General features: G+C 43.7%; 1 protein-coding gene across 1 annotated transcript in view; it reads right to left on the reverse strand.

The window, feature by feature from the left end:
- Nucleotides 1–1076: 1076 nt before the first annotated feature.
- The window catches only part of LOC133499730 (multiple C2 and transmembrane domain-containing protein 1-like), a 119424-nt gene continuing 103646 nt past the window's right edge, over nucleotides 1077–16854 (reverse strand). The window contains exons 19-22 of the mRNA XM_061818030.1: nucleotides 11403–11512; nucleotides 11046–11155; nucleotides 9936–10033; nucleotides 1077–2031 (exon numbers count right to left, since the gene is read on the reverse strand). Coding sequence (XP_061674014.1) covers nucleotides 1960–2031; nucleotides 9936–10033; nucleotides 11046–11155; nucleotides 11403–11512 — 390 coding nt within the window. The 3' untranslated portion in view covers nucleotides 1077–1959. The remainder of the gene's footprint in view (nucleotides 2032–9935; nucleotides 10034–11045; nucleotides 11156–11402; nucleotides 11513–16854) is intronic.

Genomic DNA, 16854 nt, shown 5'->3' on the forward strand with positions numbered 1-16854 from the left:
ATTCGACCGTGTCGCTCGGGAAGTTCTGTGGAGGGTTCTTCGGGAGTATGGCGTACCGAACCCCCTGATACAAGATGTTCGGTCCCTGTACGACCGCTGTCAGAGTTTGGTCCGCATTGCTGGCAATAAGTCGGGCTCGTTTCCGGTGAGAGCTGGACTCCGCCAAGGCTGCCCTTTGTCACCGATTTTGTTCATAACTTTTATGGACAGAATTTCTAGGTGCAGCCGAGGTGTAAAGGGTGTCTGGTTTGGTGGCCTCAGCATCACATCACTGTTCTATGCAGATGATGTGACTCTGTTGGCTTCATCAAACTGTGATCTCCAGCTCTCACTGGAGCGATTCACAGCCAAGTTTTAAGCGGCTGGGATGAGAATCATCACCTCCAAATCTGAGACCATGGTCCTCAGTCGGAAAAGGGTTGCCAGCCCTCTCCAGGTCGGGGATGAGATTCTTCCCCAAGTGGAGGAGTTCCAGTATCTTGGGGTCTTGTTCACGAGTGAGGGAAGAATGGAGCGGGAGATCAACAGACAGATCGGTGCAGCGTCCGTTGTGGTATAGAGGGAGCTGAGTCGAAAGGCGAACCTTTCAATTTACCAGTCAATCTACATTCCTGCCCTCACCTATGGACATGAGCTGTGGGTTGTGACCGAAAGAACAAGATCCCAGATACAAGCGGCTGAAATTAGTTTCCTCCGCAGGGTGTCCGGGATCTCCCTTCAAGATAGGGTGAGAAGCTCGGTCATCCGGGAGGGGCTCAGTGTCAAGCCGCTACTCCTCTGCATTGAGAGGAGCCAGATGAGGTGGCTGGGCATCTGATTCGGATGCCTCCTGAATGCCTCCTTGGTGAAGTGTTCTGGGCATGTCCCACTGGAAAGAGATCCCGGGGATGACCCAGGATACACTGGAGATACTATGTCTCTCGATTGGCTTGGGAACGCCTCGGGATCCCTCCGGAAGAGCTGGAAGAAGGGGCTGGGGAAAAGGAAGTCTGGGTATCCCTCCTGAAGCTACTTCCCCTGTGACCCGACCCGGAGAAGCGGTAGAAGATGGATGAATGGATGAATAGCCCGCGTCATGGAATGAATTGTGTTTTAATTCCAGAGGTTTCATTGAATTAGGATTAGTAGCCTACATATATGAAAAACATGTCACCAACCTCTTCATAAATTAATTGATTTCTGGTTGGGCTGTGGTTACAATTCTTAAATCTCAATAATTCATTTTACTTAGATGTCTTGGACAACTGAATGATTCCTGCTTTTTGTGGCAAGAGTTTGGAGAATGTCCCTCTTCTGCTCCTCAGTGCATAAAGTAAGGTCCATAAAGGCAAGCTTGGATACATTTGGTGTGGAAGAACTTGAGCTCAGTCCATACGGTATCAGCAACATCAAAGATGGTGAGCCAGGACCCTCTCTCGGGTCCGAACATCAGTCATCACTCACAAATAATGAAGAAAAATTCCAGAAAAGTGAAGTTGTTGTCTGTTGACGCCAAACTGGATTCAAAAGTATTTTAAAAAATAACATTACGTGTGTGTGTGTGTAGAAAAACAAAAATGTCGAGATCTCGCATTGAATGTAGCGTCAATAGTGTGAGAGGAGATGTTGCCGTGCCTTTTTAACAACCCAATAACCTAAAACAAAGAAAACAACAGTGTTGTGAGGCTTTTTTCCCCCTCATAAACAGGTTTTGGTACAAAATGAGAAACCGGAATGTCCTTTAGTGTAACATTTATGTTTTCCACTCTTGTAAAATGAATGAGCAGCAAAACGGGGATTTCTTTTTCCAAAAATCAAACTTCAAGAAGCTGTGACGGATACCAGAGCGCAAGAAAGAGGCGTGAGGAGCGGGGGGGTGAGGAAGTTGTAGCTTGGGCCACTTTGGTTTCCGACCGGCTCCCTCTGCTCCTCTGAGTCTAGTAATGGAGCAGCACACAGGAAGTGGACCAGGGACGACTTCTACCCGGGGTTGTTTTTCTTCCTTTTATTCGGACTGGGATTGGGATCTAGTTTCAGCTCTCGGTACTGCACCTGTTAAAACACACACACATAAGTACACAAGACAAACACACGCGCACACACACACAGCGCCCGGTCAGGTGGAGCGAGCAAAGGATGCTTAAATAGCACCAAAAGCCTCCAGAGCCTCTCTGACTCCAGCTGTGTGGAGCAATGGCCGCAAGGAAGAGATTACACACTGATTACAACACACACGCACACACACAGTGCTTGGCCCTCAGAATATACATAAACACATGCTTCCACAGATGTGAAACAGTGGCCTAAGGGAAGCGATCACACAATCAAATAAGAGGACAGGGCAAAGGCCCATGGGAAAGCCTGGGAGAGACAACAGAGTCATCATGAACAGAGAAAAAGGGATGGAGGGACAAAGCGGGCAACAGTAACCCATTCAATCCCTAGGTTTGGATTTCTTTAAAAAAATATATATATATATATTTAAATGAACCATACAGGGAATTTTGTGGAGTTGATTAGCAATACTGTACTTTTGCCCTAGACGTAACATTCCTTTTTGAGGAAATATAAGATAAAAAACAGCAGACCATGTTGTGAAAATGATCTGTGAGTGGCAATTGGAATTCATGTTTTGTTCAAAAAATAACGTACCTGTTTTGAATTTGAAATAAATCATATTCTGTTTTTCAGATCAAAAAGGGTTCCGTGAATGCGTAGATGAACCTTGTTCGATACCCCCACTAAGGCAGTACATACATAACTGCTGACCTACTCGTTTAACAAATTAAACGTAGAGAATGTCAAACTTTTTTTTTCCCCTGTATCCCACCACCGAAGGGGGAAAAAAAAAAGTTTGCTTCTTAAATGTTCTTAAATGATGGGCACTTCCACACACGAGCTTTGCAGTACCTCGACACACTCGCGCGCTCGGCTCACGTACGCGTCCATGACAATCCCGACAGATCCCTGATCAGAGCTCGCCACAGAGCTCGCAACCACATCAGCGGAGCCAGTCTGCGGGATTCCTGCGAGACGGATGCACTGTCGGCTACTACGGCTGTCTGTCTGACTGACTGACGTCCTCTGTGATTCTCCGCATAGACAACAAGCTGGCGTCTGTATGTTTGCCGTGTTCTATGTCGCGGTGGACAAGCGAAGCAAAGTCTCTGATGAGTGACGGTTGAACAAGCCTTCGTCTTCTGCTTAAGGTTTGGTGAAGCTGTATCGCTATCTGCCGTACCGGGACAGAAATGCATACATGTATACACAAAATGTGTTCAATTAATCCCATTCACTTTGTATCCGTACAATCGTTTCGGATGGCAGGTTCAACTCTGTGCAGATTGTTCTTAAATAGAATTAAGATGGCTTTCATGCCAATAATAATAATCCAAGTGTAATTAGTATTACAGTTGTTTTTTTTTTGTCATTCCAAAACACATATTAGGTGACTGAAAACTCTACTTTGCCTGTAGGTGTGAATAACATAACTTAACTTTTTACAATTCCAATAGGGAACTTTGGAATGAATTGTAGTTACGATTACCGTAATTTCCGGCCGATAAGCCGCGACTTTTTTCACACGCTTTCAACCCTGCGGCTTATGCGGTGATGTGGCTAATTTGTGCATTTTTTCTAACAGCTGCAAGTGGGGCAATCGAGTGGAAAAGTTAAGAGTGAGACCGGTGGAATATATGTGCCGAGGTAAGTGATTTTACCGATTTGTTTTTTTTTAACCGGCCCTGTTAGCGCTGCGCAAACGTTAGCACTGTGCTAGCGTGTTGCTGTGATACTGCCATGTCTCAGTGATTTTTACCAGTAGTTATTTTTTCAACTGGCCCTGCTAGCAGCACGCTAGCGTTAGCGCCGTATTGCTTCTGTGTTACTGCCGCATCTCAGTGATTTAGGTATGTGTTTTTTTAAACGGCCCTGTTAGTGCTGTGCTACCGTGTTGCTACTATGTAGCTGCCGTGGCTGTTTTTTTTTTTTTAACCAGTATGTTGTTTTTTGTTTTTTAAACAGCCCTGTTCGTGCTACCTTGTTGTTGCTATGTTAAACTAAGCTAAGGTATTAAAACTCTTTCTGTGCTCAGTTTTTCTTTGTAAATTTCAACATGGGTTTCAATGCCGTTCTATGCCAATTCCCTTTCTGCTTTTACACAGGTGCAGCTTATGTATGTACCAAATGCTATTTCCTCTACAAATTTACTGGCTGAGGCTTATAATCAGGTGCGCTCTGTAGGCCAGAAATTATGGTACTCTCAAAAACTATATAAATATAAAGTAACCTCATCATATTATTACGTATACAAATTTGTGAGTACATTTGGTAATTATCATTTACTGCAGCAATTTTAGTAGAGATTTTCTGCCAGACTCAAAGGAACAGATCCATTTAGCAAGTAGTACATGCACTTGATTTGCTCTAGTTGGCCGCAACAAAATGATGCGGCGGAACAGGTGCTGCCGCTGGCAATTTAGTTTGACACCCTTTGGGAACTGATCCAGGATGAACCTCGACTCTCGCCCTAACCGGGGACAGAAACCAGCTCCCCCAGGACCCTGTAGAAGAATAAGACGCCTTATCCCCCAAACATCCTGGACAGCAAATAAATGACGGCAGAACTGTTCAGGTACAGTGAAACTCGCGAACGAGTACTTGTTGCATCAAAGCTGCTGTGGTTGTATTCTCAATGTTTTTCAGTGTCAATAAAATGACACACTTAACATGCGGACAAATACTGGAAACGCTGATAAAGAAGCATGAGCGTTAGGAAATAATCCAGGTGGAGAAAACAAGAGAGGCGTGATGGACAGAAAGATAGTAGGAGGAAGGGCAGACAACTGAGTGAGCAACAAAAGGAAAATGGACGGGGGGGAAACAATGGGAGCAAAGAATAGGGGAGTGGGCGAGACGGACAGAGATATGCGGACACCCGTCTGATGACAGATACTGTTCTCATGTGGGTGTGGATCCTTTTATAGCGCTGCCAACTAAAGCAGACAACGGGGCAAAAACCCAGGGGGGCTGAGTGCAGTTTCGATGACCTGCTGTGTGGGCGTGTGCGGCGGTTCTGTTGTCAGCCCAGAACCGTCCTGGCAGAATGCCAACGCAGACGAGCCATCAGTGACATACGTAGGTGCATTGACGGGGGGGGACAAATGAATGAATCAATACCCGAAATGTTCTCACGAGAAATGAGCCGAAAGCTGCATTAAGTCATGAGTAATATGTGTCAATCGAATTTTTACAAACATGACACTTTCGACCAACATAATCACGGCGATTTGCCCCGGATTTGCAAGTATGACCGCTGACTTAACATGATAAAAGTGGTCAATCGTGAGAAAAAAACAAAAAACAAAATTGAGGATCGCAACCCCACAACTGCAGACTACCTTCACACATTTAAGAAATGGATTGGTCTGGTATATTATAATAATGCAAAGAGGAAAAGGGCAAGAAATATGGGACCACACTTATGTATTTTGACAACAGGTCACTCTCCCCGCTTCCCTTTTTAGCTATACGTACTGTACAATCTTTCATTCATCCTCCGTAAGGGCTTATGCTCACTGGGGTTGCAAGCAATGCAAGAGACTATCCCAGCAGTCTCTGGGTGAGAGGCGGGATACACCCTGAACCGGTCCCAAGCCATCAGAGCCCACATATTAACAAACAACGGTTAGCACTCTCATTCGCCCCTTTGGGGAACTTAGAGTCTTCAATCAACCTACCACGCATGTTTTGGGAATGTGGGAGGAAACCGGAGTAGATGGAGAGAACCCACACAGGCATGGGGAGTACCTGCAAACTCCACACATGCGAGGCCAGATTGACTCCAACCCGAACTCGCAGATCCTGACCTTGAAAACAATAATATTAAAGTCTCTATTGTGGCATTTAACAAAATTAAATAATTTTGGTGATCCTGACTGACCTGGAACAGGAGAGGTTTAGTCTGATTTGACTTTTTGATGGTGAGACAAAAAGTAAAATGTGGTTTTGCACAGTGTATGTAAACTTCTGGCTTCCACTGTGTGTATGTGTATACATATACGTACACACACACACACACACACACATTATATATATATATATATATATATATATATATATATATATATATATATATATATATATATATACATATATATATTTGTTGTGGTGGGATAATTTTAGTTTCGATGTGACACCTTGAGTGTGTACATCGTCAGTAATGACCTGCCTACACAGGTAGTGTGTGGGGCAATGTAAGTTTCTTCTACTTACAGAGCCAACCATTCACCCATTTTCTTCGGCACTTATCCTCACGAGGGTTGCGGGGGAGTGCTGGAGCCTATCACAGTTGTCAAGAGACAGGAGGCGGGGTTCACCCTGATCTGGTTGTCAGCCAATCGCAGGGCACATTGAGACAAACAGCAGCACTCACAATCACACCTCGGGGGAATTTAGAGTGTCCAATGTTTTTGGGATGTGGGAGGAAACCGGAGTGCCCGGAGGAAAGCCACGCAGGCATGGGGAGAACATGCAAGCTCCACACAGGTGGGTCCGGGATTGAACCCGGGACCACAGGACTGTGAGGCCAACGCTCTACCAGCTGATCCACCGTGCCGCCCCTACAGATGTGAAATGCAAATGTTCCTCACTGCCTCATGAGCGCCATTATATGCTGTCTTACAGACACGCTAACACACGTGCTGGCATGCATGCTAACCCTTTTTATGTGTACTTTGTCGGGCAAGTCACAACAATATTTGTAAATGTTGGAACTCAGTGTGCACATAAGGTGCACCACATTGTAAGGCACCATGCCTAATGTGCTGCCTTCTCTATTTAGAAGAGCATTTAAAACCTTTATGATAGTGAAAATATGGTAAATTTAAAAAAAAGACCAAAGACCAAAACCTGCAAATATGCAGGATCGCCAACAGTGAACCACGAATGGGCAAGGCCTCATTGTACTGCTAATTTCTACGTTATTGTTAACAATCTTCGGTTAAGATAGAAAACTAGGACAGCTATTGTAGAGAATCGCAAGCTGTTAGCAGTCCCATTATACGGCCAAACGCCTACAACAGCAGAAAAAAAAAAAGAAAGTGGCAATTTAAATCCGCACACTGACATTCCTGTCCAAACACAAAAACTTTGCGTGCACATACAAACAAAGAAAAGTTTCTATGTTGGTAAAAAGAAGCGAAGGGGATTGACAAAAACAAAAAGGTGAGGGGGAAAAAAAAAACAATATCTCAATCAAACAAGCTTTTTCTCTCTGTGAAGAGCTGCCAGCCGGGAAAGAAAAGAACGGGGCTTATGCGTCACAGGTTCAAATCCACCTCACAGGTGACAGGCCTGCCTGATGCTATACCCTTGGCTCCCTGCTCGCCTCACCTATAACAACACACGCGGCAAAATAATGCAGACAACAAGCGCTAGTTAAAGTACAAAACAAAAGAAAAGGCAGCGGAGGCGAGGAGAAAGTGGGGCGTTAGCAAAACAAAAGAAAACAGCAATTGGGTGAAAGTAAAATGTGGTGAGCACATAAGCAATTTGGTAGCGCGAGAGGCAAGCTTGAAGGGAACATCGACAACAAGAGAGGCAGTGGGTAAAGACCCAGCAGTGCTCAAAGGCTGCACCACCCTCGCTCCTCTCCCAAATGTTGACAGTGCAAGTGCAAAACAGACTTTGAAGTGCGCTCGGCTGAAGGGGCGCCGTGTACCGTGCCTCGTGTAACGGCGTTACCCGCAAAGCATGGCGCAACCTGCCGCTCTGCCTCACCCACTGAATCTCAGATTGAACCTTTCACGGGGTTTTGAGCACGCCGGCGTGGGCAGACAAGGCGCAAGTCGGGTGGGTGGCCATGAGAAAAAGAACACGCCGGTGGATACATTAAGCAAAGAATGGCCTGGGAAACCACAGTTTAATGATTCTGGGTCGGTTCAGCGAGAACAACACAGAGAGAGGCACAGTATATCTAAGGTGACGGCGGAAGGGTTTTAAATGGCTTCAAGCGGAGGCAAATGTGTTTAGTTCAAACGTGAAGATTGTAGGCTTCAGCACTCGGCTGTCAAGAGAGAAACGACATGTCAATGTGACACAAGCTGGTGAGAAAACGAGAAAGAAAAGTTTGGAGTCGTCTTTCGCTGTTTCCCACACTGAATGGAGACCTAATTGTCAAACCAAAAGCTGGAAGTTGTCACATAAGGACAAAGCAAAGGTGAACGAGACACTAGTGGATGTGGCCAATAGCATCTGGCAACACATCATCCTTTAACTACCCTGCCTTTGACCCCTTTATACACTCAGAGGGCTTAATCCCGTCCATAAATGTTGTCTAAAAATATTAACCCAACTCCCCACTCTTCATTAGATACTAAATTGGAATCTGTGCTTATTTTTGTACTGGGGCTAGATCGAGCACCTTTACACCAATCATAAATGGCCACTTGGCATGCTAATTGCACTGGCCTCAATTACGCACTCCCCAGCTCACACGGCTAATGGTGTCGTAAAACATGATATTGCACCGACACCTCCCAAACGTCAGGTAGAGAAGACTAAGCCCATAAAGGTGCTCGGCTCGGTCACGTTTCAGAGGACATGAATTCTCTGATCATGTCCGTAAAGGCGGCGTATGCTCCCACTTTATCTAAATCGATAGACTTTTCCCCGACAGAAAAGGCGGCCCTTAAACGTCTGCATACTTATCCACCTTGGTCACGCAAAACCTGATCTGAAAAAACTGCTCAAGTGATAAAACTGTCCTCCTGATCTGGCCTCTACGCACCACTGGAGATGTTGGATTAGTTGGCTAGTGTCAGTCATTTGTGGAACCTGCTCAACACCACAAATACGTATGACATTAGTATGTGAAAGAAAAGAAAGAAGATTTTATGAATTTTCTCATGGTTTTTATGATGTAAATGTCTTATAGTGATTAAATTATGTATATATTAAATAAATAAATAAATAGAATGTTTTCAACCGTGATAGTAGCACCCAAATTATCACTTATTATAGCTGACACAACCTTAACCGCATGGGTCATGGACCAGACTAAACCAGATCTCGCCACACACCCCCTTCCAGCAGGCCCTCATTAGGGTCCTTGTAAAGGGCTTGTACCTGCTGGGCTTGTGCCCCTTTACATCCCACTCCCTTTAGGCTCCAGCTCTGTCAGGTGGTTGCACTTCACCTTGGCGGACATCTTGGGCTAATTTAATGTGACGGCTACCTACCCCGTGCAAATAACTGGAACAGCACCCCCCTAGAAATACACACGGTATTGTAAAGTTGTGCAAGGGTCGAATTGGGAAAAGCTTTGCAGAGGCGTGCAGAAGCGCGAGGAATATGACCTTGTAAAGATGAAAGACAGCAAGCCATCAAAGAGGAAGCTTGTGTGCGCTGATGTGGCACTGGAGTGGTCGGACAAGGGGCCCAAGATCACAAAATGTGTGTGTCGAACCGGACACAGTGGGGTTCCACGGATACGATGTATTCTATCGGTGCTGGATCACACCACCCGCTTTCACGAGCGGGTGCTTAATTGCACCTTAAACTGCCGTTTTTTTATGGGCAGCCCAGCATGTTACAGCACAGTCTACATGTACATGCCTATATTGTCCCGAAAATGCATTCGTACTTTTTAGCGACAAGGAAATCTGATCCCCAAGTTAATGTGGAGGCAAAACCACATGGAGCTGTTGATTTATCCTTCAGGGTCCAAATTACTAGAAAACCAGCAGCGAGGAATTGAGCTTTGTGAGTGTAAAAAAAGGAAACAACCTTGTTATGCTCTGGACACTAAACTCACTTAACCTTGTAATGTGATTACACATTCTCAGCAATACAAAATAAATGTAAAAAAAATGCGACTTGCAATGGAAATGAGGACTAAACAGCATCGATGATATGAATAATAACTCACGTTCAATAATAAAGTAAAGTTTACTGACCACTTGGACATCCGAGGGAACTCTCGACAAAAAGTCCAAGATCTCGTTGTTATCAATGGTGTAAGGGTCTCGTAGCTTCTTTGTGAATTTATTCACTCCTGTATCGGGACATGGAGAAAGATGTGAGAAGAGGGAATGAACGGGAAGAAATTAAAAGTGGGCATCATCCCTTTTACTACGCCACTCAGGTCACAACATTCGGTACCACTAGGAAACGGATTCCCAGCAAAAGTCCGGGCTTTTCAAAAACTCGACTGCTTCATTCTAGCAGTTGAATAAGGCAAAAATGTCTTGGGAGAACATGCAAACACCACACAGGAAGGCCACACCCTGCATTTGAACCCCAAACCTCAGAACTTGGAGGCAGGTATGTATTTTCTGCAGTGAAGTCTCCACATGAGTTGTTTTATGTACTTATTTGAAAATATGTCATCGTCTTCCAAATCATCCTCCCCTATTTACAATGAATGCAATCTGTTCCAGCCTTCCAAACAACACCCAAAGAATATGACTCATGTTTTTTAATAAATATAATATTGTACTATATAAAAACATATGGTAGTGTTTTCAATTAAGTCAATTATGTATTGAATCATTAATAATTGAATAAAAATTAAATGCTGTAATTTAAAATAAAATTTTTTTATTGTCCCTCTCTTTTGTTTTACTTCTATTCAATAGCCATTGTGCTGCTCCTTTTTGTGTGTGTGCCCTGGCTAACTATACTAGCAGTATAATACAGATATACAGATACACTATGCATGGAGCCAGTCTAAGCTCTTTAGTAAGTCACAGTAATATTTCTTGTTCTTCGCAGAGGATAAAGAATATATGTGTGAGTAGTGTCATACTAGAGCATGTGGGACTTCAAGGTAAAATGATGTTCTTGTTTTGTCTGTTTTATGTTTAGGTTGAGAGTAACCTAACTGGGTGGCAATAAACAGCTTTAGGCCTCTTTTGGAAAAATTGTTAACTGCCACTACATACACAGTGAGAGTATCTCAAATTTTTGCACACAACTCAAAGCACAACGAAAGCTCAGATCTCAAAATACTCACAAGTCAGGTCACTCGTATCTCAAAGCATGACTGTACGTGTCGTACGGCTTACCCCAGGCTAGCACGATGTATCTTAGTGGGATGAAGTAAATGATGACGGTCGCCAATCCAAGAGCGACAATGGCCAGCCAGCTTAGGAAAGGCACAGTCCAATTAAAAGTGCTGCAAAGATAAGAAAAGGGTCGTGAGAAAATATTGACGGCACCGTCGGGGTGTTTAAGCAGTGCATGATTCAGTGGAATGGAGGATCATCTGTTTGTCATGCAGGCAGCATCTCCCAGCAAGTAAGTTCTAATCAGGCTGGCAAGGCAAAGTGGGGCAAACTGGCAATGCAGAAAAACACTGGGACGTGTGGAGCCCAGCACAAAGCGCAGCGGGCCGGGCGCCGAGGAGCAGGCTTACGACTCACTTCTTTATCCTCTCGCCATAGGAGGCCACTTCATCCAGAGCATTCTGCACACTGATACACACGTCCTGAATGGCATAAAGCTTGTTCATGAAGCCCTTTCTCTCAGAGTCCTGCAAAGGCACAGATAGGGTTGTGGGCAAAGGGAGGAATAAACAGACAGGGTGCAACAGGAAGAGATGTAAGGGAGCAGGGAGCAAAGAGAAATGGAAAGGAGAGAGGCTGGGCAAAGGCATCTTAGTGGAAACAATACGTGTTAAAGAGCGTCAAAGGCTTGCGCCGGGGAGCCAAATCGCCCGATATCCTGCTCCAATTGACTGTGTTCATTCCAGGCAGTAATAGAGATATAAAGTCGGCAGAACAAATTAAAATGCTTTCCGCCGTACAAAAGCTCACAAAGACAATTTGAATATGTTAATAGAATGGCAGAATTAAACAGAAAGCCAAATGGAAACATCAATCTTTTAGGTCCTCTTTTTTTTTTCCAGTTCTCTCCCTCTCGGCGCTGCCAAAATCAGGCTGAGCCTAATTGTGCAACCGCATGGCATGCTGTGATGATGTCACCGGCCGTGACATCATTATCATTGACGCCATCAGCCACCATCGAGAGGGCTTGGGGGGGGGGGGGGGCTTGTCTGCTTTTGAAAGCCGAAGGGCGTCACACTCTTACTGAAATGAAGAGTTTAGTAAGGCATGCAACAGTAAATGGGCCTCCTGACTCATGGGAGCGAGAGGAATTTGGACACAATGAGGTGACAGGGGGCGCTCTTTTCATCCATCCATCCATTTTCCATACCGCTGTTCCTCACTAGTGTCGACGTAGGTTTTTTGGGGTAAACGTGCCTGATTCTGACAAGGTGTGTCACAAGATGTTGGCTTGTACCATCAGTATATGACAAGGTTTGGTCATGGATGGGAGTCCTATTTAAATAAAAGAAACAATACAAGTAAGTTTGCACCTTTAGATAGCGTAAAATTATTGCTTAAAATGTTATTTTAAGATTCCCACCATTTATAAAAATAATGTTACTGTGACATATTAGACCACACTTAGGTATACATAGTGTGTCATACAAAAAAATTTGAAAAAAATGCAACTTGTAATGAAAACATTAATATGGGGGGGGTGGGTTTCAGAATACTACAAGAAGATAGTAGTTGTAGAAGAATCCCTGAACCACAAACTTCAACACAATCTTTTTCCATTCAGACCTCCTCTAATCTTCTGCTCTCCATCTTTGATTTGATAATGTGAAAAATGAACCATGAGACAGTTGTGGAGTCCACTTTGAATCCAGGGCAAAACCACACAAGAAAAACACAAATAATTAGTCCCAAAGCAAAGGATTATTTTTCTTTGTTAATGCTTTACGTGTCTCCTTTTATTTCTTTCTCATCTGGTGAATCAGTTTCCATCTGCTTTTCATTGCTCACTCAAACAAATCTCAGAGCATCCACACTGCCCTGGTTTCCCGGGCTGGCCCGTCCAAAGCCGGCTGGGCGGGATCGTTTTTACCTTCGAGGGACACAGGGGAGCGAGTGCAGAGGCCGGGGGGAGAGGCGTGAGCGAGCGGGCGGGGGTGCACAGGATAAGTCAGAGGTCACCCAAGTATAAACCACTGCCACATGCCCCTCGGACTGCGGTCTGACTCCTATTTCCTGTCTTCAAACAAGACTCGGTGAGGCGGGAGGTAGTAATAACACGGAAAGGCATGGAGAAGCTTGTTTTCCCAGCTTCCCCACTCACTGTGCACATATGGAGACAGGCAACCTGTTCCTATAATGGAACCTAATACGCACACACACACACACATTCACACACCCTACAGCTATTAGATCAGCTTGATTTGCACACCTGGTCTTGCTGAGTAACTCTATAAACATTATTACGTATACACCAACACAAAGACAATGACAGTATCCTCCTTTACTCTGTGAGTTTGTGTGTGGACGACAAAATTGACGCATGGTGGTTTTCCATCATTGTCCAGGTTAAATCCAAAGCTCTTTCTTATTGATTTCTAGGCGAGGTGAGTCTCTAAAGAGGTCCGCTCAAAATCCAGGACCTTTATAAGGGGACGCAGGGCCTGTCAGTCCATCTGTCTCACCCCGTTCCTACGAGGACAACTGCCCGTTTTATATTTCCGGAGACAAAGCTGATCAACTGAGCGCTGCTCCGATATGACTTGGCTGAAAGTGTAGGCAGTCGCGCTCGGCAGATGTGACAAATCCCGGCACCTGAGACGATAGCGCCAGCTTGAATCATTCCGACAGATAGTGTAATAACCCCGCCTCACGAGTGGAGCATTGTGCATTTTAATGGACTCCAACTGCAGGTTCATGTGCAATGTGTTGTGGCGATATGTTATAGTAACTACCAGCTCAGTCGGAGAGCTACAGATTTGTGACTGCATTGAAATAAATAACATTCCATCTAAATTATTTTGTCTCTTGTAAGTAGGATATGTATTCTTTGCTGTCAGCTCATAGCAAGCATAAGCAACATATTACAAGTACAGTACAGTACAGTACAGAAGAGTAATGCCGTATATGATAAAAGCAATATTTACAATTAATAGAGATTCCAATTCAGAATAATGACAATAATAGTAAACTTACTTTTAACAACAGCAAAGAAAATCAAATCAAATCTCTGACGGTAAAACAGTACTCCTATTACTCTACATTAACAAATACTGTTGATGGCATGCCAAGTCTAACGTTCTCACTATCCCACAGGTGTTGTTTAGTGTTGTTTGCATCAGCGTCCGTTTGGTGACTGAGGCATGTGTACATTCCTTCCTTGTGTACATTCTTCAGGTGTCTGCTGTATTCTCCCCATGAGGTACTTCATTTTTGCACAGATTGCCAATGGCTTACAGTATGTGTTGTCTGTCTCATTGCGCAAGACTCCCACACTGCTGACATGTTTTTTCACCTACAATATTTTAAAAAATGTCATTGGCCGTCAGGTATTTGCAGTACTACATCACAAGACACGTGACAAGGCAAAAAATAAACTAGCTTTCGGATTCAAACATACACAAACTCGATGCAAAATACGTATCTTTTACGGAACCGATCAGCAAATAATTACATCGAAATCAATCTGCATAAAATTAATGGTCAAAACCGATCTGGTTAGATAGGTGTAAAGTCGAGTATTTGTTTGTATATAATTTATTATTGCCATTACATTTTGCAGTAGAGTATTGTAGAACGGCACTCTGGTGTCTCTTGTATTGTCTATTTCACAACATTATGAGACGTGCATGACAATTCTTACATTAATATAAGATAATGTTGGGTCATTGAATGTAAATCAAAGCCTGGTGGAAAAATCTGATTAGTAAACTGCACTGAGAGAAAGTCCCGATTTGCTACGGGAATCACAAAATCCTTGCCATCAATTATCTCTCATTGGGCAAGGAAGAGAAATACCGAGCAATCCTTTGGTGGGAGATTTGTGTCCAATGTTTGCATCATATGTTTGAAAGTGTGACAGGAATTCTGAGGCATTACTTGAACGCAGAGCCACTGTGCGTGGAAGTGCGGCAGGGCTGGTTCACCGTGCGAGTGCTCTCATCATGGAGGACAGATGAAGCAGGCTCGTTAAAGTGATGTGGATGCAGGAAGGCATACAGTACACAGAAACAGCTAGGTCAGGGTAAGTGACTTGTGGGAAACTCACTCAAATACCTGATTAAATATTTAGCAAAGGAAATTTGTGCAACGCGGTCGTGTGCGGAGCCTCTCTACCATTATCATGCATTGAAAAGGTTGAAAACTTTGCAAAGGCGTTTTGTCCTTCACTGACCTAAAGCCTAGAGCCAAACAAGCGCGGACACTGAGGACAAAGTCAATTACGATGGACTCAAATATCTGTCCTATATCTGGATGGAAGCACAAAGCCAATTTAAGAGTTGTTTTGACTAAAAACCCTATTGTTCTCTCGTTGGCTTGTAGCATGAACATGATATAAAAAAAGAGATATAATACAACAGCATACAGTATACTGTAGCCCATTGACACTGCATGATTAGTCTGAACAAAACGTGACTGGTGTGCTAAAATTGCACCTGTTTCTCTTTCCTCTCATACTATAAAAATTGAAATGTCAAATGAAACGTGACAGAATGTTAATATGTGGCTCCCGGAGGGCAACTCACGGCTTCCTTTTTGATTTTGTTGAGAGAGAAGAAATGATTTCTAGCTGAGAAAAATATTACTTTTTTTTTTTTTTTGCATGTTTGTTTGGTGAGTAAAGCTGAGAAGTGCATGATTTCCAAATCTAGTGCCTGATTATTGCACATAACAGTGACTTTGCATATGTCATTGAGTTCACACCTTTTATGGCAGGCAATGTCCATTTGAAAAGCTTAAATGGATGAAAGTGATGGTTAGGGAAATAAAGAGACAAAAAAAGTATATTTCATAAGAGCCAAAGTCAAACTATGGTTAGGACTTCCTGCTGGAGGTGAACAAGGCACAGGCAAAGTTCGACACAAGTAATTAGTCTCTTCACCTCTTCCCTGCCCACAGCATGGATAAATATACACACAAGTTAAAGACAGGAGCCAAGGGAGAGACAGAAAGAAGTGGGAACTTACGAGTTTGACTTCTTCTCAAGACAAAGTTTTGTAGGGTTATGTCGACACTTACATTGGTATTTTTAGAAACAATTCAGCCTGCTTTATAGTCCCAAAACACTGTCCACACGAAAGACGTAATAAATAATAGATCAGGGCACATGACATGTCTGTCAAGTGCATGCCAAAGCAACAGGAGGCAGTATAACCTCTAACCATAAAGCTATTTTAGCCAGTCAGAAACAAGCGCAAGGAATTGGAAAAGGGGGAAGACTACCGTGTGGACTAACAGTAAAGTACGCCACACTTCAACATCAAGTTAAAGATACTGCAAAAATGTTTTTGATTCCTACAAAGGATGGATAAACACAAAAGAAACAAAAACAAAAAAAGTAACAAATACTACAGTGTAGATTAGAACAGGAGGATGGCGACTCAAAGTGGACAGAAATAATATGTGAATCTCACATGCATATTTTGTACAGGCATAATGCATAAAGGTTCAAAATGCATACAAATGATAAAATACGGTTGCCACTTTGCAGATTTTAGTCCACCGTTCTGGAATGTCACCATGGGATAAAAGAGAGATACCTTTAGTAAAAGTTTTCAAATCAGTTAAATATGTTCTGTTTATGTGGCCTTAGAGTGAGTTTGTGTCCCTGTGAGGCCGCTCATCACCTCCACTACTGCATCCACTCCATCACTTTCAAGGTCAGCACAGCAACACCCACACATAATGACAAACACCCCACGACCTCTGTGCTTGTTCCCTTTTCTCACCTCCCGTGGACATGAACCCAAAGAGCACCCACCTTGCCCCGTTCTCCCCTAGACGCCCTCACCTCTGCTCCCCTGCTACTGCA

This window comes from Syngnathoides biaculeatus, chromosome 4 (assembly GCF_019802595.1).
Source record: "Syngnathoides biaculeatus isolate LvHL_M chromosome 4, ASM1980259v1, whole genome shotgun sequence".
NCBI lineage: Eukaryota > Metazoa > Chordata > Actinopteri > Syngnathiformes > Syngnathidae > Syngnathoides > Syngnathoides biaculeatus.